The sequence below is a fragment of the Symphalangus syndactylus genome, chromosome 11, assembly GCF_028878055.3.
Source record: "Symphalangus syndactylus isolate Jambi chromosome 11, NHGRI_mSymSyn1-v2.1_pri, whole genome shotgun sequence".
Classification (NCBI taxonomy): Eukaryota; Metazoa; Chordata; class Mammalia; order Primates; family Hylobatidae; genus Symphalangus; species Symphalangus syndactylus.
In genome coordinates this window covers 46,697,169-46,723,436 of record NC_072433.2, presented here as the reverse complement: position 1 = coordinate 46,723,436, position 26,268 = coordinate 46,697,169, and the positions used below count along the sequence as shown (strand labels likewise).

The 26,268-nt window shown below is 38.4% G+C and overlaps 1 protein-coding gene across 2 annotated transcripts in view; it reads left to right on the top strand.

Annotated features, from left to right (window-relative positions):
• ITFG1 (integrin alpha FG-GAP repeat containing 1) overlaps window positions 1-26,268 on the top strand; it is a 305,320-nt gene that overhangs the window by 23,229 nt on the left and 255,823 nt on the right. For both annotated transcript variants that reach the window (XM_055233174.2, XM_063611898.1), the window contains exon 6: window positions 9,753-9,847. In XM_055233174.2, coding sequence (XP_055089149.1) covers window positions 9,753-9,847 — 95 coding nt within the window. The remainder of the gene's footprint in view (window positions 1-9,752; window positions 9,848-26,268) is intronic.

The window sequence follows — 26,268 nt, the reverse complement described above, 5'->3', positions numbered from 1 at the left end:
CCAGAACAGCGGATATTGGTGAGCCGCAAATGCTGCTGCCTGATTGTTTTTCTGGAAGTTTTGTCTCAGAGGAGTACCCAGCCGTGTGAGGTGTCAGTCTGTCCCTACTGGGGGGTGCCTCCCAGTTAGGCTACTCGCGAGTCCGGGACCCACTTGAGGAGGCAGTCTGCCCGTTCTCAGATCTCAAGCTGCATGCTGGGAGAACCACTACTCTCTTCAAAGCTTTCAGACAGGGACATTTAAATCTGCAGAGGTTACTACTGCCTTTTGTTTGTCTGTGCCCTGCCCGTAGAGGTGTAGCCCACAGAGGCAGGCAGTCCTCCTTGAGCTGTGGTGGCCTCCACCCAGTTCGAGCTTCCCAGCCACTTTGTTTACGTACTCAAGCCTGAGCAATGGCAGGTGCCCCTCCCCTAGCCTCGCTGCAGCCTTACAGTTTGATCTCAGACTGCTGTGCTAGCAGTGAGTGAGACTCCATGGGCATAGGACCCCCCGAGCCAGGTGCAGGATATAATCTCCTGGTGTGCAGTTTGTTTAGCCCGTTGGAAAAGCGCAGTATTAGGGTGGGAGTGACCCGATTTTCCAGGTGCCGTCTGTCACCCCTTTCTTTGACTAGGAAAGGGAATTCCCTGACCCCTTGCGCTTCCCAGGTGAGGCGATGCCTCACCCTGCTTTGGCTCATGCACGGTGCGCTGCACCCACTGTCCTGCACCCACTGTCTGGCACTCCCCAGTGAGATGAACCCAGTACCTCAGTTAGAAATGCAGAAATCACCCATCTTCTGTGTCGCTCACGCTGGGAGCTGTAGGCCGGAGCTGTTCCTATTCAGCCATCTTGGCTCCACCCCCAACTCCTTACATTTTATTATGGAACATTTCAAACATATAGAAAGGTAGCTGAATGAGACAGTGAATATGCTTCTAATAGAATGTACCTGTCACCCAGCTTCAGCAGTTACCAGCTCATACCCAGTTATTTTATCATCCACAACTTTTCTTCCATTTTCCTTTTTTTACACCTTGGACATTTTGAATCTATAAATATTTCAACATATATCCTTAAGAGATAAGGCATTTTTTTTCTTTCTTTTTTTTTTTTTTTTCAGGAGATGGGGTCTCACTCTGTCACCCAGGCTGGAGTGCAGTGGTACGATCATAGCTCACTGCAGCTTTGAGCTCCTGGCCGCAAGCGATCCTCCTGCCTCAGCCTCCTGAGTAGCCAGGACTATGGATGCATGCCACCATGCCTGACTAATTTTTTAAAATTGTTGTTGGAGATAGGATCTCACTGTATTGCTCAGGCTGGTCTTGAACCCCTAAGCTCAAGTAATCCTCCACCTCAGCCTCCTGAGTAGCTGAGATTACAGGTGCCAGCCACTGTGCCCAGCTAAAGATTTGTTTTCAAAAATACATAATCAGAACATGTTCATCACACCTAAGAAACTAAGAATAGTTTCTTGATATTATGTTTCCAGGAATATTTTGATCAAAATATATTAAAGCATACAATAATGTAGAAATATTTTATTAAACCATATATTATTGGCAAAGATACAATAAAAAGATTTCTCAAACCCTTTATTAGCCTACTTTTACTTGATTAAATGAGGTGCCTCTAAATGAAGAGTAATTGGTATAGCTAATAGTTATTTTTTTAATCGTGCTTATAGTTATTTGATAAATGTTTGTAATGCCTTTGGTTTACTTCTCAAAAATTGAGAAGGTAAATGGGTCTAATTAATTGATTATGCATCCTTTTACAACTCAAGGGCTTTCCAGCTGCTTACTTTGAACAGCTTAAAGGAATAAGACCTAATGGATAGAGCACTGAAAGTTATTTTTGTTGATAAGTAACTGTGATTTTTTATATTGGACTACAGAGGGGTTCAAAAAACTGATAATCCTTGCTGTAATAAACCTCCTTTCATTCTAATCTGCCTTTTCATATGAGCAAGATTTCTTAGCATTTACATCTATGAAAATGAAAAGTAAGAATAGACTGTATGCCTGGATACTGTCTCATTCTAGCAGGAACGCATATTATTTTAAGGATAAATAAACTAATATATTTTAAAGCTTTGTTCATCCCTCTTAAAAATGCATTTCCAATAAAATTTTACCTTTGGCTGAACTATCAAACTAATAATATGTATTTTCATCAATTGTATGCTGATAGTTTAAGTAATTCAACTTTAAAGAGAGTTTTTTTAAACACGGATATCCATGAACAAAACCAATTAAATGCAAACTTTATTTTTTTAACTTTTCTTTTTTTTTAATTTTATTATTATTATACTTTAAGTTTTAGGGTACATGTGCACAACGTGCAGGTTTGTTACATGTGTATACAAACTTTATTTTATATGGTAGTTCATAGATGTATTTTTTGTTTGGAGAATTATCCCAGAACCATCACTAAAAAGACTTCACATATAAAATCATTTTATGTCATGGTAAAGTTTTCTGAGAAAAATGGAATGGAAGTACAAGTTCAAGGATAAAAGGGAAAGATGTACAATTTCTGAATATTCAAGAAGACCTTTATGTGTTTTTTTTGTTTTGTTTTGGAATTCTTTTGTGGATGATGGGAGATGGATGACAATTCAATTATATTTATATTCCACTGGATGCATTTTTAAAGTAATCATTTGATTTTAAAATTTTAATAATTATAATAGATTCAAATATTACCTATTTTGCAGCTATTTATGCTGATGAAAACGTTTAGATTGTTTTCTTATAAATTATTTAATGTGTTAGCTGGTATATAGTTTTTCAAAATTCAGAATTCTTTTGAAGCATATCTGGGCAAAGATGTTTGAAGACCACAGGACTAAAGAACTAGGCAGCCTGGAGAAGTAGATTCTTCTTCATGCCAGAACCATCTCCTAGTAACTGCTTTTACCTGGATATCTTAAATAATGATAATTCAGTATAAGCTGATCATTCAAAAGTGGGCGGATTAGCAGTCATACGAAGAACAGTTATCATAGGCAACCAAAAGCCACAGTTGACATTAATTACATTTAAATTCATCTTTTGACAAATTCATCCTTTGAGATTAAGGGTGATGATGCCCACAAATTAGAGAACTTTGACATAATTTTGTTTCTTGTGCGGGAAAAGCTAGTAATTGGAATTTTCTACAGAGGTCAAGAAATGTCAATGAATACACTCAGTGTGGCTTAGAATGTCTCACTTTTTCCTCTGTTTCCCTTTTTTTGTAATTAGAGCAGTTTTTATTTGTGACCTTAGCCTTCAAATGGAGTTGGGCACATATATGAAAAGATTATACTTTATGTGAATTCACTTGCTTGAAAAATATGGTATCTGCTTTTTATTGCTGAAAAACTATAATTTGTACAAAGAGCAACTTTTTTTCTTTAGCTTTTAAGTTCACAGATACATGTGCAGGATGTGCATGTTTGTTACACAGGTAAATGCGTACCACGGTGGTTTGCCGCACGGATCATCTCATCACCTAGGTATTAAGCTCGGCATCCCTTACCTATTCTTCCTGATGCTCTCCCTCCAAGTCCCTGCCTCTGAAAGGCCCCAGTTTGTGCTGTTCCCCCCCACCCCATGTGTCCATGTGTTCTCATCATTCAGCTCCGACTTACAAGTGAGAACATGCAGTGTTTGGTTTTCTGTTCCTGTGTCAGTTTGCTGAGGATAATGGCTTCCAACTACATTCATGTCCCTGCAAAGGACATGATCTCATTCTTTTTATGGCTGCATCATATTCCATGGTGTATACATGTACCACATTTTCTTTATCCTGTCTATCATTGACAAGGGTTTAGGTTGATTCCATGTCTTTGCTATCGTGCATAGTGCTGTAAGGAACATATGTGTGCATGGATCTCTAAAATAGAATGATTTATATTCCTTTGTGTTTATACCCAGTAATGGGATTGGTAGATCAAATGGTATTTCTGCCTCTCGGTCTTTGAGGAATCACCACACTGTCTTCTACAATGATTGAACTAGCTTACACTCCCACCAACAGTGTAAAAGTGTTCCTTTTTCTCCACAACCTTGCCAGAATCTGTTGTTTTTGACTTTTTATTAATCACCGTTCTGACAGGCGTGAGATGGTATCTCATTGTGGTTTTGATTTGCATTTCTCTAATGATCAGTGATGTTGAGCTTTTTTTTCATGTTTTTTGGCCACAGGAATATCTTCTTTTGAGAAGTATCTGTTCACGTTCTTTGCCCTCTTTTGAATGGGTTTTTTTTTCTTGTAAATTTGTTTAAGTTCTATAGACTCTGGATATTAGAACTTTGTCAGATGGATAGATTGCAAACATTTTCTCCCATTCTGTAGGCTGTCGGTTCACTCTGATGATAGTTTCTTTTGCTGTGCAGAAACTCTTTCGTTTAATTAGATCCCTTTTGTCGATTTTTACTTTTCTTGTAATGCTGTTGGCATTTTCATCATGAAATATTTGCCTATGCCTGTGTCCTGGGTGGTATTGCCTAGATTTTCTTCTAGGATTTTTATAGTTGTAGGTTTTATATTTTAAGTCTTTAATCTATCTCGAGTTAATTTTTGTATATGGTTTAAGGAAGGGGTCTACTTTCCATTTTCTGAATGTGGCTAGCCAGTTCCAAAGAGCAACTTCAACGGTAGAAGGATTAATGAATATTATTTTCAACTATAAACCTATTAACACTTTAGTTCTTATTGACAACTATATATATATATATTCAGTTTTTATTTATTCACTTTAGTTCTTATTGACAACTATGTGTGTGTGTGTGTGTGTATATATATTCAGTTTTTATTCATCTTAAAATGCACCACAAAAAGAAACAACTGTACTTTCATTTTCTGTACACCTTTGCTAAACATCAGAACAGTAAATAGACACTGTATAAAATAAACTCTTAAGGATCAGCTGCTGCCTTTTAAGAGGTGTAACTGTAAAATAGCAAAGCATAGGCAATAAGTATAAAACTTAAAATACTGTGAAGAACTTAAATGTTGATTTTAAATGTTCAAAACGGCAAGATTGCAATTAATATATTGTTAGGAGTGGCAAATTCATATTTGTTAGGAGCCAGGAAGGAAACCAGAGTGAGTGAAGCAATTTGGTAAAATTAACACTTGGGTTGTCTTTAGACACTAGCTCTGTCTGAACAAAGCCAGTTGGTTGCCAGACCTTCTGATATTTCCATAGAAGCTGGAAATCCAGATTTTATATGAAACCAGATTTTCTTTTTAAGTTATAGCAATGAATTCAAGCTTCTTAAAGGAGTATATGGGCCCAATAAAACACATCTTTATGCTCAATTTGGCTGATGGTCTGTCCCTTTTTGACTTTTGATTTATCACTTTTTTAGAGTCTTCCTTTGAAATAAACATTTGGTTAAATAGCTCCTAGGAAAAAATGTCACAAGGTAGTTGAGTTTTTCCAAAATTCTAGCTGTAATTTATTTCCGAGTAAGCCTACTAAAAATTTTATAGGGAATGAGATCAATAACTGCTCAGGTTAGAGACACAGCCACGTGATCAACCTCATTGAGCTTTACTCTATAAAAGTCTCTGTTTTTAATCATTCTTGGCCTGTAACATGAATTTGATGGCAACATTAGGAAAGTTTTCTGAAATTACTTTGGGTTAAACTTGTCAGAGAATCTTTAACCCGAGTCTGATTATTTTGTTAGTAATTTAAAATACTTTAATGCTTAGAAATTATTGAACTGATGAATAAATGGTCTATCTTAATAAGTTAGTCATTATTAAATTGGATATAAGTGAAACTATTTTATTTTTTTATTATTATTATTATACTTTAAGTTTTAGGGTACATGTGCACAATGTGCAGGTTTGTTACATATGTATCCATGTGCCATGTTGGTATGCTGCACCCATTAAAGTGAAACTATTTGAAAGATTTCTTACCTTGTATATGGTGAAAGAATAATCAAATCAGTTGCTTGGCATGAATTACCTTACAGCATATGCTAAATGCAATTTCTCAATTCATTTTAATATTTTCTTATTACCATGACTTTATATTATAGAGTTCAGGTTAAAATAATGAAATTAGTTTGTATGAATACTGCTTGGTTTTGATTTTACTGCCTTATTTAGGTTAAAGTGTGTTTAGGCCCTGCTTGTGCTAAATATGTGTAGAAGGCTATTGGAAAGAGGTTGCTGTTTGTAGAACACATTTTGTGTAGAGAAAATTTTCTCCTGATGAATGCTTATTCTTTTTCCCAGATTCCACCTGCCAAGAACAAATTAGTCCATTGTGTCTTTCTGATTTCCAAAGACATCAAAACCAAATTCACAATTATAAACCTTGTTTGCTATCCAGTCAGTTGGATACTGCGTTGACAATTAAGTTGGACTTAAATAGCCTTAAATTGCTCTATGGAGATGACATATCTGTGGTTTCATATTGGACTGGAACATATTACTATGAAAACAGTAGTGAATTTTAACTGCAGTAGAGAAGAATAGGAAATGCTGCTTGAGAGTGAGGTTCAGTCTAGCCGGCATTTGCTGACATTTCATGGGAGCCAGGTCCTGGTTAGGCATTGTGGATACAGATATTGATGAGTCAAGGTTTCTGGGGGAGCTTTACAGCATTAAAGAGAAGGTTCCTAAAGTAACTTTAATGCAAACCAAAATGCTATTAGGAAGGAAAAGTGTGGCAGGAAAACAGTAAGAGAAGAGAGAAGATCTTTTGGAGAAAGCTGATTTGACTAAAGCCTTGGTAAATGGGGATATTCTCACCTAGTGAGAAATTATAGGGGAATGATTTTATTTAAACTTGCTCTTTCTTCTATAGTTGATAGAAGTACTACCAGTGTTACCTTCTGGTTTCGATATTTATACTGTAGTTATGTAAGATGTTAATATTAATGGAAACTGAATGAGAGATAAATGGAAACTTTGTGGTATGGGCTTTTCTTAGTAAGATAAAATTCACATAACTTAAAACTTTAAATTTATCATAGAATCCCTAGTTGTATAATTGATAAAGTGTACAATTTAGTATCATTTAGTACATTTACAATTTTGCACAACCATCAGCTCTATCTGGATCCCACACCATTTTATCACTGCAAAGGGAACCCTGTATCCACGAAGCCAGCAGTCCCCAACCTTTTTGGCACCAGGGACCGGTGTTGTGGAAGACAGTTTTTCTATGGACAGGGTCGGAGGCCAGGTGGTGGGGGTGGTTTCAGGATAAAATTTTTCCACCTCAGATCATCAGGCATTAGATTCTCATAAGCAGCTCACAACCTAGATCCCTTGAATGTGCGTTTCACAATAGGGTTCACAGTCCTTTGAGAATCCAATGCCACCGCTGATCTGACAGGCAACGGAGCTCATGAGGTGATGCTCATTTGCCTGCCGCTCACCTCCTGCTGTGTGGCCCAGTTCCTAAAAGGCCATGGACCTGTAGTGGTCCACAGCCCAAGGGTTAGGGAACCCTACATTAAGCAATCACTCCCTTTTGTCTCTCAGCACTTGACAACCACAAATCTGCTTTCTGTCTCTGTAGATTTAACTATTATGAATATTTCACATAAATGGAATTCTCCAGTATGTGACCTTTTGTTTCTGCCTTTTTTCACATAGTATGTTTTTAAGGATCATCCATTTTTTACTAGTCTGTATTGTATTAGTAATTTAGTCGTTTTTATGGCTTAATAATAGTCCATTGTATAGATATATGACATTTTGTTTATCCATTTATCCACTGATGGGAATTTGTGTTATTTCCACTTGTGGGCTATTGTGAATAGCACTGCTAAGAGCATTCATTTTTCAAGTATTTGTCTGTTTACTTATTTTTAATTATCTTGGATATATAGCTAAGTGTAGAAATGCAGGATCATATGGTAATTCTGTGTTTAACTTTTTGAAGAACTGCCAAACTGTTTTCCAGAGATCCTTTTAGTTCTTTCATCCATTCTGAGTTAAATTTTGTATGTAGTGTGAAGTAGGGACTTCAATTTATTCTTCTGCATGGTCCAAAACTTTAGAATTAATACTTGTAAAAGAGAATCATTATTATTTTCCACAATTTTAGAAAACCTTCTATGACATTAATCATTTGTTTTCTGATTCATTTAAAAAAGATTAAAGATAATAAATATGACTGCTAAAACTATAAAACTCTTAGAAGAAAACAGGCAAATTTTCATGCCCTTGCATTAGGAAATGGATTCTTTGATATGGTACCAAAAGAACAAGCAAGAAATGAAAAATTGATATATTGGACTTAATCAAAATTAAGAACTTGTACTATCAAGAAAGTAAAAAGATGTCCGGGCATGGTGGCTCACGCCTGTAATCCCAACACTTAGGGAGGCCAAGGCGGGTGAATTGCCTGAGCTCCGGAGTTCGAGACCAGTCTGGCCAACATGGTAAAACCCCGTCTCCACTAAAAAAAAAATACAAAAAATTACCCAGGCATGGTGGTACACGCTTATAATCCCAGCTACTTGGGTGGCTAAGGCAGGAGAATCGCTTGAACCCTGGAGGCGGAAGTTGCATTAAGCGGAAATCGCACCACTGCACTACAACCTGGGTGACAGAGCGAGACTCTGTCTCAAAAAAAAAAAAAAGAAAAGTAAAAAGACAACCCACAGCCTAGGAGACAAGTCATATACTAGATAAAGGCCTAATGTCCAGATTATATAAAGAACTCTTAAAACGCTCCAACAGGGACTGAGGGCAGTGGTCTTGTAATCCCAGCCCTTTGAGAGGCCAAGGAGGGAAGATCCCTTTAAGCCAGGAGTTCAAGACCAGCCTGGGCAAAAAGGCGAGACCCCTGTATCTAAAAATAAATGGATGGATGGATGGATGGATGGATGGATGGATCGATGGATGGATAGCAGTAAAGCAATACATAACATACATAACACAATTTAAGAATGGAAAAATAATTTGAGTAGACATTTCTCCAGAGAATATATACGGATGGCCAGTAACCACAGCAAACATGTTCGGCAACATTAGCTCTCTGGAAAATACAAATCAAACCACAATGAAATACTCTATCACACCCTCTAGGATAGCTATAATAAAATAAATGGACAAGAATAAGACAGGATTTGAAGATACTGGAATTCTCCTACATTGCTGGGTACAAATGTAAGATGGTGAAGTGGAAAACAGTTCAACAATTCCTCAAAAAGTTAAACATATATTCCTCTATGACCCAACAAGTCCACTCCTAGGTATATACCAAAAAGAATTAAAGACATATGTCCACATAAAAACTTGTACATGAATGTTCATAGGAGCCAAAAAGTGGAAACAAGCCAAATCTTCAGATGAATGGACAAGCAAAATGTAAACCCATACAATGGAATATTATTCCACCATAGAAAGAACTGAGGCACTGATACATGTTTCAACATGGATGAACTTGAAAACATTATTCTAACTGAATGAAGCCAAACACAAAAGACCACATATTGTATGATTTCATTTATGTGAAATGTCCTGAATAGAGACAGAATGCAGATTTGTGGTTGCCAATAAGGGGAAATAGAGTACACAATTTCTTTTTTGGTGTGATGAAAATGCTTTGGAGTTAGATAGTAGTGATGATTGTACACTGTGAACATACTAAAAACCACTCACTGCACTTTAAGAGAATGAATTGTATGTTGAATATATTAATAAAAATAAATAAATTTTTAAGTGTTTTGCATGGAGAGATTTTCATTTTAAAATAATGCTCATTGGATGTTTACCTTAAGAAAAGTACTTTTATTTTTTAGGAATTTATCATGGCATCCAGCATTGACCACTACAAGTAAAATGCGAATTCCACATTCTCATGCATTTATTGATCTGACTGAAGATTTTACAGCAGGTGAGTTGTACATACATCTGGAATTGTTTTGAGTTGCCAAAGAAGTATGGGATTTTATTTAGTGTACAGTTTGTATTTAATTGCTAATGAAGTAAATGTTGAAATTACTGTTTAAAGGATGTTAGAAAGTCAGTGATTTGGAAACATGGAAAAAGTACTGACTGTAATAAATAAGTCTTTTAGCTATTGTTGTTTTTGTTGTTCATTAATAACTGCCTCAGAATTTGAATTCTCTACTTTTTATGAATTCATGATAATTTCAGCACATGTTGCCTGCTGTTTTTTTTTACCTTTTTTATTAAAAATTTTTAAAATAATATGTGCTACAAATTTAACAATAAGAAAAATATTTAGCTTATGTACAAGAATAATTTCACAGGCTTTTAAAACTTGTTATCATGGAAAATTTTAAACAGAAAATTGGATAGAATATTATAATATATGCACGTGTAACCGTCACCTAGCTTCAACAATTATTATATGGCCCAATCTTGTTTCCCCTGTAAGTGCACCTACAAGTTCCTCCTATCCAAGATAATTTTAAATTAAATCCCAAACATATAATTTCATTTTTAAATATTTCCATCCGTATCTTAAATTGCAAGGACTTCTTTATTTAAAACTGCCAGATCATTTTGAAACCTAAAAAAATTACACAATAATTTCTTTTTTTGAGAGGGTCTAACTCTGTTCCACAGGCTGGAGCACAGTGGTACATGCGATCACAGCTCACTGCAACCTCTGCCTCCCAGGCTCAAGCTATCCTTCCAGCTCAGCCTCGAGAGCATCTAGGACTACAAGCATGTGCCATTATGCCTGGCTAATTTTTGTACTTTTTGTAGAGACGGAGTTTCCCCATGTTGCCTAGACTGGTCTTGAACTCCTTGGCTCAAGCAATCCACCTACCTTGGCTTCCCAAAATGGTGGGATTACCAGCATGAGCCACCACACCCAATCAACAACAATTTCTTAATGTCATTGAATATCTAGTCATTATTCAAAATGCCTAGATTTTCTCCTACATGTTTTTATCAAATCAGGAAGTTAAACAAGGTTCATGCAGAAGTAGAGAAACCATCTGTGCTGTACACATCTGTGCTGTACAGTTGTGTGGATTTTTCAGATTGTATCCCAATGGAGTTAACATGTTACATGTTACTATGTTCCTAGAATCAAAATTCTTTTTTTTTGGAGACAGAGTCTCGCTCTGTCACCCAGGCTGTAGTGCAGTGGTGCGATCTCTACTCACTGCAACCTCCGCCTCCCAAGTAGCTGGGATTACAAGCACACGCTGCCACGCCCAGCTAGTTTTTTTGTATTTTAGTAGAGACGGGGTTTCACCATGTTGGCCAGGCTGGTCTCGAACTCCAGAGCTCAGGCAATTTACCCACCTCGGCCTCCCAAAGGGCTGGGATTACAGACATGAGCCACCGCACCCAGCCACAGAATCAGAATTCTTTTGTGGGTGGTGGGAGTGGGAATATCAAGAATATTTCCTAGGTGTTGCTGTATGTTTCAGCTCATTAGGTGATGTAGTTTAAGTTGTCTCTCTTCTGTGATATTAAAATTGATCAGTAGGTTCAGTTTTCCTCAGCATAGATCATCTATTACAGTATTCTCTAATGGTTAGGAGGTATGAATGATTACTCTCAGACCCATTATTTCAACAGGAGTTGCAAAATTGTGACACACTAAATCTATCACTCTACTGCAGGTATAATTAGCTAAATTTTCTGTTAAAAAAAGGAACTGCCATCCTCAGTTCTTTAGTCACCTGCAGTATAGTTGAGACAGGCAAGATAAATACTTGATTTCCCCACCCCCGCCCCCATTTCCCACCATTTTTTGTGAGCATTCAAACACTTAACAGTCTGATTTTACAGTTACATTTTTATGTAATGTACTAATTGCAAATGAGTAAAGCAGGCCTAGTGGCCGTGAGATGTAATAAAACTTATTTTCTTTAAAAGTATTCCATGACGTAAAACCTAATTTTCATTGAGAAACAGGTAGAAAATAATATTGCATAATTTAAACCTCTTAATTCTGGATTGATATGACTTTTGCTACAACATTTTCATTATTGACATATAATTTTCAAAGTTAAAAATATTTAGTGCCCAAATACACTGTGGATTTTACTGACTTAAAACCACAAATTTAACCTTTTATCTAGTAAATTTTTTATGAATCTAAGATTCTAGGTACTTGAATATGCTTTGTATGTTTTGGTTGGGAGGACAGGGGAGAATTTAAGAAAAGAAAACAGATTATTTTTAGTGTGGTTTATCTGGTATGCCAAATCACATGAAAACCTCAATTAAGGTGTTGACAACATTGCAATGGAAGTTGTCTTAGAAACTTGCTTTTCGAGATGAGAACATTCTATACTTATAGGTTCATTTTTTAATCTTATTTTTGTTACATACACACATCCAAACTTTTGTTTCTTACGATTCCTTTTTAGGAAAAATCTATCTTAATGAAGTTTTAGAAATGTACTTGTAGTTCAGTAGTATGAGACTTCCTTAAACAATACTGACTTTGCATTTAAGTAAGCCGCCACCAGGGCTGCTGCTACCCATCTGCACAAGCAAAGTGAATGAAGAAGAAATAAGTCTTTCCTACACACGCAAAAGCTGAGGGAATTCATTACCACTGGAATGGCCCTACATGAAATTCTTAAAGGAGTCCTACATTTGGAAGCATAAAGATAGTATCTACCATCATGAGATCACACAAAATATAAAACTCACTGATAGCTCAGACACACAAATAAAAAAGAGAAAGGACTCAAATGTTACCAGTAAATGTTACCAGTACAGAAAACCACCATATCTCATTGATAAACAATAAGAGATAAAGAAAGGACAAAGGATACGTATGCAAAACAACCAGAAAACAATTCATAAAATGAAAGGAATAGGCCAGGTGCAGTGACTCACTCCTGTAATCCCATCATTTTGGGAGACTGAGGCAAGCAGATTACTTGAGCTTAGGAGTTTGAGACCAATCTACGCAACATGGTGAAACCTTGTCTCTATCAAAAGTAAAAATTAGCCAGGCGTGGTGGCACATGCCTGTGATCCCAGCTACTCAAGAAGCTGAGGTAGGAGAATCACTTGATCCTGGGAGGCAGAGGTTGCAGTGAGCTGAGGTAATGCCACTGCACTTCAGCCTGGGTAACAGAGTGCAGACCTTGTCTGGGAAAAAAAAAAAAAAAAAATAGGAGAGTCGCTTCCAAGATGGCCGAATAGGAACACTTCTGGTCTGCAGCTCCCAGCGAGATCGACGCAGAAGACGGGTGATTTCTGCATTTCCAACTGAGGAACCTGGTTCATCGCATTGGGACTGGTTGGACAGTGGGTGCAGCCCAAGGAGGGCAAGCTGAAGCAGGGCGGGGTGTCACCTTACCCAGGAAGTGCAAGGGATCAGGGGATTTCCTTTCCTAGCCAAGGGAAGCCGTGACAGACTGTACCTGGAGAAACAGTACACTCCTGACCAAATACTGTGCTTTTCCCACGGTCTTAGCAACTGGCAGACCAGAAGATACCCTCCCGTGCCTGGCTCAGCAGGTCCCACACCCACGGAGTGTTGCTCACTGCTAGCGCAGCAGTCTGAGATCAACCTGCGATGCTGCAGCTTAATGGGGAGAAGAGCGTCTGCCATTGCTGTGGCTTGAGTAGCTTACAGTGTAAACAAAGCAGCCTGGAAGCTCGAACTGGGAGGAGCTCACTGCAGCTCAGCAAGGACCACTGCCACTAGATTCCACCACTGAGGGCAGGGCATAGCAGAACTAAAGGCAGCAGATAGCTTCTGCACACTTAAACATCCTTGTGTGACAGCTCTGAAGAGAGCAGTGGTTCTCTCAGCATGGCGTTCGAGCTCCAAGAACGGACAGACTTCCTCCTCAAGTGGGTCCCTGACCCCTGTATAGCCTGACTAGGAGACACCTCCCAGCAGGAGCCGACAGACACCTCAAACACGCAGGTGCCCCTCTGGGACGAAGCTTCCAGAGGAAGGATCAGGCAGCAACATTTGCTGTTCTGCAGCCTTCGCTGTTGATACCCAGGCAAACAGGGTCTGGAGTGGACCTCCAGCAAACTCTAACAGACCGGCAGCTGAGGGGCCTGACTACTAGAAGGAAAACTAACAAACAGAAAGGAATAGCATCAACATCAACAAAAAGGACATCCACACCAAAACCCAATCTGTAGGTCACCAACATCAAAGACCAAAGGTAGATAAAACCACAAAGATGGGGAGAAACCAGAGCAGAAAAGCTGAAAATTCCAAAAACCAGAGCACCTCTTCTCCTTCAGAGGATTGCAGCTCCTCACCAGCAAGAGAACAAAATTGGACAAAGAATGAGTTTGACAAGTTGACAGAAGTAGGCTTCAGAAGGTCGTTAATAGCAGACTTCTCCGAGCTAAAGGAGCATGTTCTAACCCATCACAAGGAAGCTAAAAACCTTGAAAAAAGGTTAGGCGAATGGCTAACTAGAATGAACAGTGTAAAGAAGACCGTAAATGACTTGATGGAGCTGCAAAACCATGGCATGAGAACTTTGTGACACATGCACAAGCTTCAATAGCTGATTCGATCAAGTGGAACAAAGGGTATCAGTGATTGAAGATCAAATTAATGAAATAAATTGAGAAGACAAGGTTAGAGAAAAAAGAGTGAAAAGAAACAAACAAAACCTCCAAGAAATATGGGACTATGTGGAAAGACCAAATCTACGTTTGATTGGTGTACCTGAAAGTGATAGGGAGAATGGAACCAAGTTGGAAAACACTCTTCAGCATATTATCCAGGAGAACTTCCCCAACCTAGCAAGGCAGGCCAACATTCAAATTCAAGAAATACAGAGAATACCACAAAGATACTCCTCGAGTAGAGCAACCCCAAGACACATAATTGTCAGATTCACCAAGGTTGAAATGAAGGAAAAAATGTTAAGGGCAGCCAGAGAGAAAGGTCGGGTTACCTACAAAGGGAAGCCCATCAGACTAACATCTGATCTCTCAGCAGAAAACCTACAAGCCAGAAGAGAGTGTGGGCCACTATTCAACATTCTTAAAGAATTTTCAACCCAGAATCTCATATCCAGCCAAGCTAAGCTTCATAAGTGGAGGAGAAATAAAATTCTATACAGACAAGCAAATGCTGAGAGATTTTTTCACCACTAGGCCTGCCTTACAGGAGCTCCTTAAGGAAGCACTAAACATGGAAAGGAACAACCAGTACAAGCCACTGCAAAAACATGCCAAATGGTAAAGACCATCAATGCTAGGAAGAAACTGCATCAATTAACAGGCAAAATAACCAGTGAGCATCATAATGACAGGATCAAATTCAGACATAACAATATCAATCTTAAATGTAAATGGGCTAAATGCCCCAGTTTAAAGACACAGACTGGCAAATTGGATAGAGTCAAGACCACTGATGTGCTGTATTCAGGAGACCTGTCTCTTGGGCAGAGATGCACATAGGCTCAAAATAAAGGGATGGAGGAAGATCTACCTAGCAAACGGAATGCAAAAAAAAAGGCAGGGATTGCAGTCCTGGTCTCTGATAAAACAGACTTTAAACCAACAAAGATCAAAAGAGACAAAGAGGCCACTACATAATGGTAAAGGGATCAATTCAACAAGAAGAGCTAACTATCCTATATACATATGCACCAATACAGGAGCACCCAGATTCATAAAGCAAGTCCTTAGAGACCTACAAAGAGACTTAGACTCCCACGCAATAATAATGGGAGACTTTAACACCCCACTGTCAATATCAGACAGATCAACAAGACAGAAGGTTAACAAGGATATCCAGGACTTGAACTCAGCTGTGGACCAAGCAGACCTAATAGACATCTACAGAACTCTCCACCCCAAATCAGCAGAATATACATTCTTCTCAGCACCACATCGCACTTATTCTAAAATTGACCACATAATTGGAAGTAAAGCACTCCCACAGAAATACAAACTACCATCAGAGAATACTATAAACACATCTATGCAAAAAAAAACTAGAAAATCTAGAAGAAGTGGATAAATTCCTGGACACATACACCCTCCCAAGACTAAACCAGGAAGAGGTTGAATCTCTGAATAGACCAATAACAGGCTCTGAAATTGAGGCAATAATTAATAGCCTACCAACCAAAAAAAGTCCAGGACTAGACGGACTCACAGCCGAATTCTACCAGAGGTACAAGGAGGAGCTGGTACCATTCCTTCTGAAACTACTCCAATCAATAGAAAAAGAGGGAATCCTCCCTAACTCATTTTATGAGGCCAGCATCATCCTGATACCAAAGCCTGGCAGAGTCATAACAAAAAAAGGGAATTTTATGCCAATATCCCTGATGAACATCAGTGTGAAAATCCTCAATAAAATACTGGCAAACCATCTCATGCCAGTTAGAATGTCGATCATTAAAAAGTCAGGAAACAACAGGTGCTGGAGAGGATGTAGAGAAATAGGAACACTTTTACACTGTTGGTGTGAGTGTAAGTTAGTTCAACCATTGTGGAAGACGGTGTGGCGATTCCTCAAGGATCTAGAACTAGAAATACCATTTGACCCAGCAATCCCATTACTGGGTATATACCCAAAGATTATAAATCATGCTACTATAAAGATACATGCACATGTATGTTTATTGTGGCACTGTTCACAATAGCAAAGACTTGGAACCAACCCAGATGTCCATCAGTGATAGACTGGATTAAGAAAATGTGGCATATATACACCATGGAATACTGTGCATCCATAAAAAAGGATGAGTTCATGTCCTTTGCAGGGACATGGATGAAGCTGGAAATCATCATTCTAAGCAAACTGTCACAAGGACAGAAAACCAAACACCACATGTTCTCACTCATAGGTGGCAGTGGAACAATGAGAACACATGGACAGAGGGTGGGGAACATCACACACCAGACCCTGTGGCAGGGTGGGGGACTGTGGGAGGTATAGCATTAGGAGAAATACCTAATGTAAATGACGAGTTGATGGGTGCAGCCAGCCAACGTGGCACATGTGTACCTATGTAACAGACCTGCACGTTGTGCACATGTACCCTAGAACTTAAAGTATAATTTTAAAAAAAAGGAATAATTCATCACGTATCAAATATAACCTTGATTGTAAATGGCTTAAATTTTCCACTTAAAAATATAGACTGGCTAGTCCATGCATTGTGGCTCACCCCTGTAATCCCAGCGCTTTGGGAGGCCAAGGCGGGCGGATCATGAGGTCAGGAGATCAAGACCATCCTTGCCAACATTCTGAAACTGTGTCTCTACTAAAATACAAAAAGTTAGCTGGGCATGTTGGTACATACCTGTAGTCCCAGCTACTCAGGAGGCTGAGTCAGGAGAATCGCTTGAACCCGGGAGGCAGAGGTTGAGTGAGCCAGGATCGCGCCACTGCTCTCCAGCCTGGCGACAGAACAAGACTCCATCTCAAAAAATATGTGTGTGTGTGTGTGTGTGTACATATATATATGTATATATATATATGTGTGTATATATATGTATATATGTATACACACACATACGTTTTTAGACTGGCTAAATGGATTCTTTTAAATGACCTACCTAACTTTATGCTGCGTACACAACACTCACTTCACCTGTAACAACATGTATAGACTGAAAGCTAAGGGTTGAAAAGAGATATTCCATGAAAACAGAAACCAAAAATAAGCAAGAGTTCTTATACTTACATTCCATGAAAGGTAATTGAACAAAAAAGAGACATATAAGGTCTTTATATAATAATAAGGAGAACAATTCAGCAAGATAATGTAATCTTAATATATACGCATCTAACAGTGGAGTACCCAGATACATAAAGAAAATATTATTATATCTAAAGGCAGAGATAGACTCTGTCTTAATCCATTTGTGTTGCTATAAAGGAGTGCCTGAAGCTGTGTAATCTGTAATGGAAAGGGGTTTATTTGGCTCACAAATCTTCATGCTTTACAAGAAACATGGTGCCAGCATTTGCTTCTGGTAAAAGGCTCAGACTGCTTCCACTTGTGGTGGAAGGTGAAAGGGAGCTGATACGCACAGAGATCATGTAACAAAAGATAGGACATGAGAGAGAGAGGGAAGTACCAGTCTGTTTTTAACAGCAGAATCTCGAGGATATTTTTATGGAAATAAATACAGAACTCAGTCATTACCGTGAGGATGGCACCAAGACATTCATAAGGGGTCTGCCCCCATGATCCTCACACTTCCTCTTAGGCCCACTTCCAACATTGTGAATCAGATGTCAACATGCTTTCTAAACTGTAATAGACTCTATCCAGTACATTAATAGTTCAGCACTTCAACATCACACTCTCACTGTTGCACAGATCATCTAGACAGTCAATAAAGAAACATTGAATATAAACTGTACATCAGACCAAATAGGCCTAACAGACATTTACAAAACATTTTATCCCACAGCTACAGAATACATATTTTTCTCATCAGAATATGATTACTTTTCCAGGACAGACCAGATGTTAGGCCACATTAAAAAAACAACAAATTTTTAAAAATTGGCATCATATCAAGCATCTTCTTATGCCACAATGGAATACAACTAGAAATCAATGACAAGAGGATCTTTGGAAACTGTACAAGTACATGGAAATAAAACAACATGCTCTTGATCAACCATTTACTCAATAAATTAAGGCAGGGCATGGTGGCTCATGCCTGTAATCTCAGCACTTTGGGACTGAGCTGCAGTGAGCCATGATTGCACTATTGTACTACAGCCCGGGCAGCAAAGCAAAAGCTGGTCTCCAAAAAAAAAAACAAAAGAGAAGATGAAAAAAAGGTGAAAGAGTCTGCCCAATATAAGACCTGAAGTAGGGCAGGTGTCGTGGCTCACACTTATAATCCCAGCACTTTGGGAGGCCGGGGTGGGCGGATCACTTGCGATCAGGAGTTTGAAACCAGTCTCGCCAACATAGTGAAACTTCATCTCTACTAAAAATATAAAAATTAGTTGGGCGTGACTGCGGGCACCTGTAATCTCAGGTACTTGGGAAGCTGAGGCAGGAGAATTGCTCAAACCTGGGAGGCAGAGGTTGCAGTGAGCTTTGTGCCACCACACTGGGTGACAGAGTGAGACTCATCTCAAAAAAAAAAAAAAAGACCTGAAGTAAGGCCGTGAAAGTGCAAGGGAACAGATGCAGTGGCTCACCCCTATGATCCCAGCAGTCTGAGAGTCCAAGTTGGGTGGATCACTTGAAGTCAGGAGTCCAAGACCAGCCTGGGCAACATGGCAAAACCCTGTCTTTACAAAAAAGTACTAAAAAATTAGCTGGACTTGGTGGCACACTCTTGCAGTCCCAGCTGCTTGGGAGGCTGAGATGGGAGGATTGCTTGAGCTCGGGAGGTTAAGGCTGCAGTGAGCAATGATTATGCCACTGCACTTTAGCCTGAGTGACAGAGTGAGACCCTGTCTCAAAAAAAAAAAAAAAGAAGGAAGTCCCTTGAGGCCAGGTGGTCAAAGCCACAATACACTATGATTGCAGCTGTGAATAGCAACTGCGCTCCACCTTGGACAACACAGACAGACTCTGTCTCTAAAACCAAACAAAGGCCGGGCACGGTGGCTCACGCTTGTAATCCCAGCACTTTGGGAGGCCGAGGCGGGCGGATCACGAGGTCAGCAGATCGTGACCACGGTGAAACCCTGTCTCTACTAAAAATACAAAAAAAAATTAGCTGGGCATGGTGGCGGGCGCCTGTAGTCCCAGCTACTCGGAGAGGCTGAGGCAGGAGAATGGCGGGAACCCGGGAGGCGGAGCTTGCAGTGAGCCCAGATCGTGCCACTGCACTCCAGCCTGGGCGACAGAGCGAGACTCCGTCTCAAAAAAAATAAATAAAAATAAATAAATAAATAAAAATAAAACCAAACAAAAAAACTTAGCAAGCCAAATCCAAGAACGCATCAAAAAGATAATACAACATGAACTAGTGAGATTTATCTCAGAAATACAAGGATGGTTCAACATATGCATATTAGTAGATTAAAAATAGATATCTCATGCTCATGGATCATAAGAATTATTATCATTATATGACCATATTTCCAAAAGCAATCTACAAATTCAGTGTAATCTCTATCAAAATAACAATGGCATTTTTCACAGAAATAGGAAAAACAATCCTAAAATTTTTATGAATCAACAAAATATACCGAGTAGTCATAACAATACTGAGCAAAAAAAACAATTCTGGAAGTATCACATTGCCTGAGTTTAAAATGTGCTACAGACATATGCTACAAAGTTACAGTAACCAAAACAACATAGAACTAATATAAAAACAAACACAGACACAAAGACCAATGGAACAGAATAGAGAACCCAGAAATAATTCCACAGCCAACTGAATTTTGAGAAAGGCACCAAGATTATACATCATGGAATAGAAAAACTTTCTTTAATAAATAGTGCTGGGAAAACTGTACATCAGTATGAAAAAGAATGAAATTAGTCCCCCCACCATGATATACAAAAAATTAACTCAAAATGAATGACCCAAAACTATAAAATTACTAGAAGAAAACATAAGGGAAACACTCCAGGATATTGGTCTAGGCAATGATTTTATGGCTAGGAGTTCAAAAGCTCAAAAATAAACAAACAAACAAAAAGTTTCAAAGACAAAAGATAAATGGGACTATGTTACGCTAAAAAGCTTCTGCACCTCAGAGGAAACAGTCAGCGGAGTAAGAGGCAACCTGTATGATGAGAGAAAATATTTGGAAACTGTTCATTAGATAAGGGACAAATACCCATAATATACAATAAACTCAAAGAATTCAACAGTAAGAAAGCAAATAATCCTATTGAAAAGAGGGCAAAGGATCTGAGTAGACATTTCTCAAGAAAAGATGTATAAATGGCCAATAGGTTTATGAAAAAATGCTCAACATCTCTAATCATCAGTGAAATTTAAACTACAGTGAAATATCATCTCATTGTTATTCAAATGGCTGTTATCAAAAAGACCAAAAAAAAAAATCTCAAACAAATCCTGCTGAGGATGCAGAGAAATGAGAACACTTATACATTGTTTGAAATGTAAATTAGTACAGCCATTATGGAAAACAGTATGAATGTTTCACACAAAAACTAAAAATGGAACTACCATACCATCCAGCAATCCCACCAATGGGTATTTATCCCAAGGAAAGGAAATCAGTATATTGAAGGGATATCTGTACCCCCATGATTATTGCAATAGTACTCAAAACAGGCAATATATGGAATCAGCCTGAGTGTCCTTCAGCTAATGAATGGAAAAAGTATGGCATATATACACAATGGAATCATATTCTGCCATAAAAAAAGAATGAAAGCCTGTTATTTGTATCAACATGTGTATAGAGGTCTTTATGTTAAGTGAATTAAGCCATGTACAGAAAGTCAAATATCACAAGGTCTCATTCATATATGGGAGCTAAAAGAGTTTATCTCATAGAGATAGTCAATAATAGTTACCAGAGGCAAAGTGTAGAGTGGGAGATGGAAAAAGGGTGGTTAATGCGTATAAATATGCAGTTAGAAGAAATAAGTTCTAACATTCGATAGCACATTAGGGTGACTATAGTTAACAACAGTATATTGTGTGTTTCAAAGTAGCTAGAAGAGAAGAATTGAAGTATTCCTGACACACAAATAAATATTCAAGATGATAGATGTCCTAAATATCCTAGTTTGATCATTATATATTATACACATGTATCAGAGGCATTTGCTTAATCTGTTGTATAAAATGTATAGAAATTATCTTTGATGAGTGATCTTCCAGAAATTAAATTATATGAGGAAATTTTAAAATTTTAATTATTATAGTTGTGTTATATAGAACCCTGTTTCTGCTTTTGAAATCATTTCAGCAAACATTCAGAGTACCTGCCTCATGCAAAGGCTTCTCTGTTATTCATTGTATGAGATATAAAGATGACAAGAAGTGCCATCAGCCATCAAAAACAATTTAGTTTACTGGGAGTAGCTGACAAGCCTAGCCATTATACGTGGCAGAATGAAATAAGTGCATATTAGTTACGAACTACTATGTAGTAATAACAGAGGTAATAGTAGGCAGTGGTCCCACTATCTTGGGACTGTCATGTCCTACAAATTTAGCTAAGAATTTGGCCAATTTTTAAAAAATGGTATACAGTTCTCATTGTCCAGAATATATTCATTCCTTAGAACACTGTGTTAGTCCTTTTGTGTTGACATAAAGAAGTACCTGAGACTGGATAATTTATAAAGAAGGGGTTTATTGTGGCTCATGGTTCTCCATGCTTCTTCTGGGGAAGCCTTAGGAGGCTTCCACCAATGTTGGAAGGCAGAGGGAGAGCAAGCACATCATATTGTGAGACAGGAACCCCGGGGGGGTGGGGGAATGCCAGGCTCCTTTAAACAATCGGCTCTTGAATGAACTCAGAACCATGTGGAGGGCGCCAAACCATTCATGAGGGGTCCACTCCCATTACCCAGATAGATACCTCCCACTAGGGCCTACCTCCAACATTAGGGCTCAGATTTTAACATGAGATTTGGAGGGGACAAATATCTAAACTATATCAGACATACAAAACTTTTGCAAACAATAAGCTTTAGCTGAAATTCTTAATATAAAGAGAGCTTCCTGTTGAAGAAAAAACAAGTAATATATATGAATTCTCAGTTTTTTTCTTTTTTAATATTTTTACTTCTTAATTTTTTTAAATAGTCAAATCTATGTGGCTTCTGACTTATCAACTATATGATTATAACAATTTATTTAACATCTTTTTTTGAACAATTATGTATGTTGTTTCTGGTTTTTTAAATTTTTATTTTAATTACTCTGGTGCCTGATTTTGTGGACATTGCTCATAATCTCACAAAGAGTTTCTGCATATGAAATAAATGGTTAAACAAGTATAAAGGTGTTTTTTTTTTTTTTTTTTTTTTTTTTTTTTTTTTTTTTTGAGACACAGTTTCGCTCTTGTTGCCCAGGCTGGAGTGCAATCGTGCAATCTTGGTTCATTGCAACCTCTGCCTCCTGGGTTCAAGGGATTCTCCTGCCTCAGCCCCCTGAGTAGCTGGGATTACAGGCGCCCACCACCATGCCCAGCTAATTTTTGTATTTTTAGTAGAGACGGGGTTTCACCATGTTGGCAAAGCTGGGCTCGAACTCCCAACCTCAGGTGATCTGCCCACCTCAGCCTCCCAAAGTGCTGGGATTATAGGCATGAGCCATCACGCAAGGCAAGATTTTTGAAGAGGTGAAACACTTATCTTGCCCTGAAGAAAGGCTCATGAGAGTGCTTATTTCTCTCATTTTTGCCAACACTAGGTATTACCTTTTTTGAATTATCATTGGATGATTGGATCCAATCATTGATAATTGGAAAAATTGTATTTCATTATGATTTTGATATGCATATCTTACATTATTGAAATGGAATTCCTTTTTCATATGTGAAAACCATTTCTGTTTTTTCTATTACTGATTTTTAGCTTTTCCTAAATTCTCTGCTTTGCAAATTCTGTTATTCTGACAACCAAGGCATTTATATACAACCACAGGCAATTCCGATTCATCTCTGCTACAGCTTTCCAAATAGTCTTCAAGGACTGAAGTTCTTTAATACCCCATTCTTTATAGTAACCTGATCATGTCATTCCGATCATCTCACTTGCTTCGATAATCCACTTTAAGAAAATAAATTCTGGCTTTTAGTAACCCCACTCTTCCATGCACAGCAGAAATGGCCATCTGTTACCTAAAGTAGACTCTGTTATATTCCTTTATTCTTGCAAAAGAAACTCAACCTTATCTTTTCACCTCATTTCATAACTAAAGAATAAGCATCTGCATTGAGGAAACAATGACTAAGTATCAGCATCCAGATTCTTGTCCAACAATGGAATATATGTATCATAAGGACAGCTGAGAATGAAGATTTTTATGGTTGAAACACTGCACACACATGGGAACATTCATATCCCTTGATATTCTTGATTTGAAGAATTTGATTTTAGACAACAGTGTATTTGAGGCAATGGATGGGATATTCATGCAGGCAACCAGTTTCAATTTGTCCCTAGAGCCTGAAAAACAGATCAAGGTCAGAGCCTAAAAAGTCTAGGGTTCTTCCATATTGTTGAAGCCATGAAAATGGCTCAGCTTCAATAAGATGAACTTATAGTGGTAAAAACAGAAGGCTATTAACTCAATATTTATTTTATTTTATTTTGAATTATTTAAAAGTAATATAATTAAGGTAAGAAACTAAAACAGTTCAAAAGTATATAAAGAAGAGGCAACTACTATCTTCATTTTCTTCTTCCCAAAGTGTTCTTTACAGATACATGCACATTTTCCTTTTTTATCCAAACGGAATTGTGTATAGAATTGTGATTCTTTCTTAATTCAGATATGTTAGTATAGTGACACATATGGATTGACCTGGGTTTTTGTTGTTGTTGTTTTGGGGGTTTTTGTTGTTGTCGTTGTTGTTTGTTTTTTGTTTTTTGTTGTTTTTTTTTTAACGACAGAGTCTCACTCAGTCACCCAGGCTTGAGTGCAGTGTCGGGAGCTCAGCTCACCGAAACCTCTGCCTCCCAGGTTCAGGCAATTCTCTTGCTTCAGCCTCCCTAGTAGCTGGAATTACAGGCATGCATCACCACACCCAGTTAATTTTTTTGTATTTTTAGTAGATACAGGGTTTCACCGTGTTGGCCAGGCTGATCTTGAACTCTTGACCTCAAGTGATCTGCCCACTTGTGCCCCCCAGAACTGGGATAAAAAAAAATAGATCCGTGGTATTATTCCATTACATACAGATTGTAAAACATTCATCTCTTGGTGAGTATTTGTGTATTTCTTTTGTTTGTTTGTTTGCAGCATTGCTCTGTTAAACCTTTTTAGAAGTACACCTCAGCCGAGCGTGGTGGCTCACGCCTGTAATCCCAGCACTTTGGGAGGCCAAGGCGGGTGGATCAACTGAGGTCAGGAGTTCGAGACCAGCCTGGCCAACATGGTGAAACCCTGACTCTACTAAAAATACAAAAATTAGCCGGGCATGAGGGCAGGCGCCTGTAATCCCAGCTACTCAGGAGGCTGAGGCAGGAGAATCACTTGAACCCGGGAGGTGGAGATTGCAGTGAGCCAAGATTGCACCATTACACTCTAGCCTGGGGGATAAGAGTGAGAATAAGTACATCTCTATGTTCTTGTGCAATCCTACGAGTATTAGACAGTCCCTGCCTCCACTTTACAGTTTTATTTTTTTGCAAATCAAATGATATTTTATTTGATTTTGGAGTTGTTTTATTGTGCCTGTGGGCTATGTACTACAGTGTTTTTTTCAGACAAAGTCTTGCTCTGTTGCCCAGGCTAGAGTGCAGTGGTGCCAACTCAGCTCACTGCAGCTTCAACTTTCTGGGTTCAAGTGATCATCCCACTTCAGCCTCCCAAGTAGATGGGATTACAGGTGTGTGCCATCAACACCAGGCTAATTTTTAAACATTTTATAGAGACAGGATTTCTCCGTGTTGCCCAGACAAGTCTCGAACTCCTGGGCTCAAGTGATCTGTCCACGTTGGCCTTCCAAAGTGCTGAGATTACAGGTGTGATCCATTTGACCTGGCCTTAAGTGTTTTTGTAGTTAGCAGATCTTATTCTTTCATTTCTATATTTAGCACTCCCTTAAAGACCTCTTGTAAGTCTGGCATAGTGGGAATGAATTCCCTTAACATTTGCTTGTCTGAAAAGGATTTTGTTTCTCCTTAGCTTACAAGTTTTGTTTGGCAGAATATCAAATTCTTGGTTGGTTCTGCTCTTTAATTATCCTGAAAATAGGCCCCCAGTCTCTTCTTGCTTGTACGTTTCTGCTGAGAGGTCCACTGCTAGCTTAATGGGGTTTCCTTTGTATGTGACCTGCCCCTTCTCTCTAGCTGCTTTTTTCTTTCATGTTGGCCTTGGAGATTCTGATAACTATGTGTCTTGCGGATGGTCATCTTGTATAGTATCTCACAGGAATTATCTGAATATCTTAAATTTGCCTGTCAACCTCTCTAGCCAGATAGGGGGAAATCTTATGGGCTGCATCCTCAAATATGCTTTCCAAGTTGCTTTCAGCCTCCTACTGGCTCAGGAATGACAATGTGTTGTACGTTTTGTTTCTTTATAAAAGCGCGTGTTTCTCAGAGGTTTTGTTCATTTTTTTAAATTCTTTTTTCTTTTTTTTATTATTATACTTTAGGTTTTAGGGTACATGTGCACAATGTGCAGGTTTGTTATATATGTATCCATGTGCCATGTTGGTTTGCTGCACCCATTAACTCGCCATTTAGCATTAGGTATATCTCATAATGCTGTCCC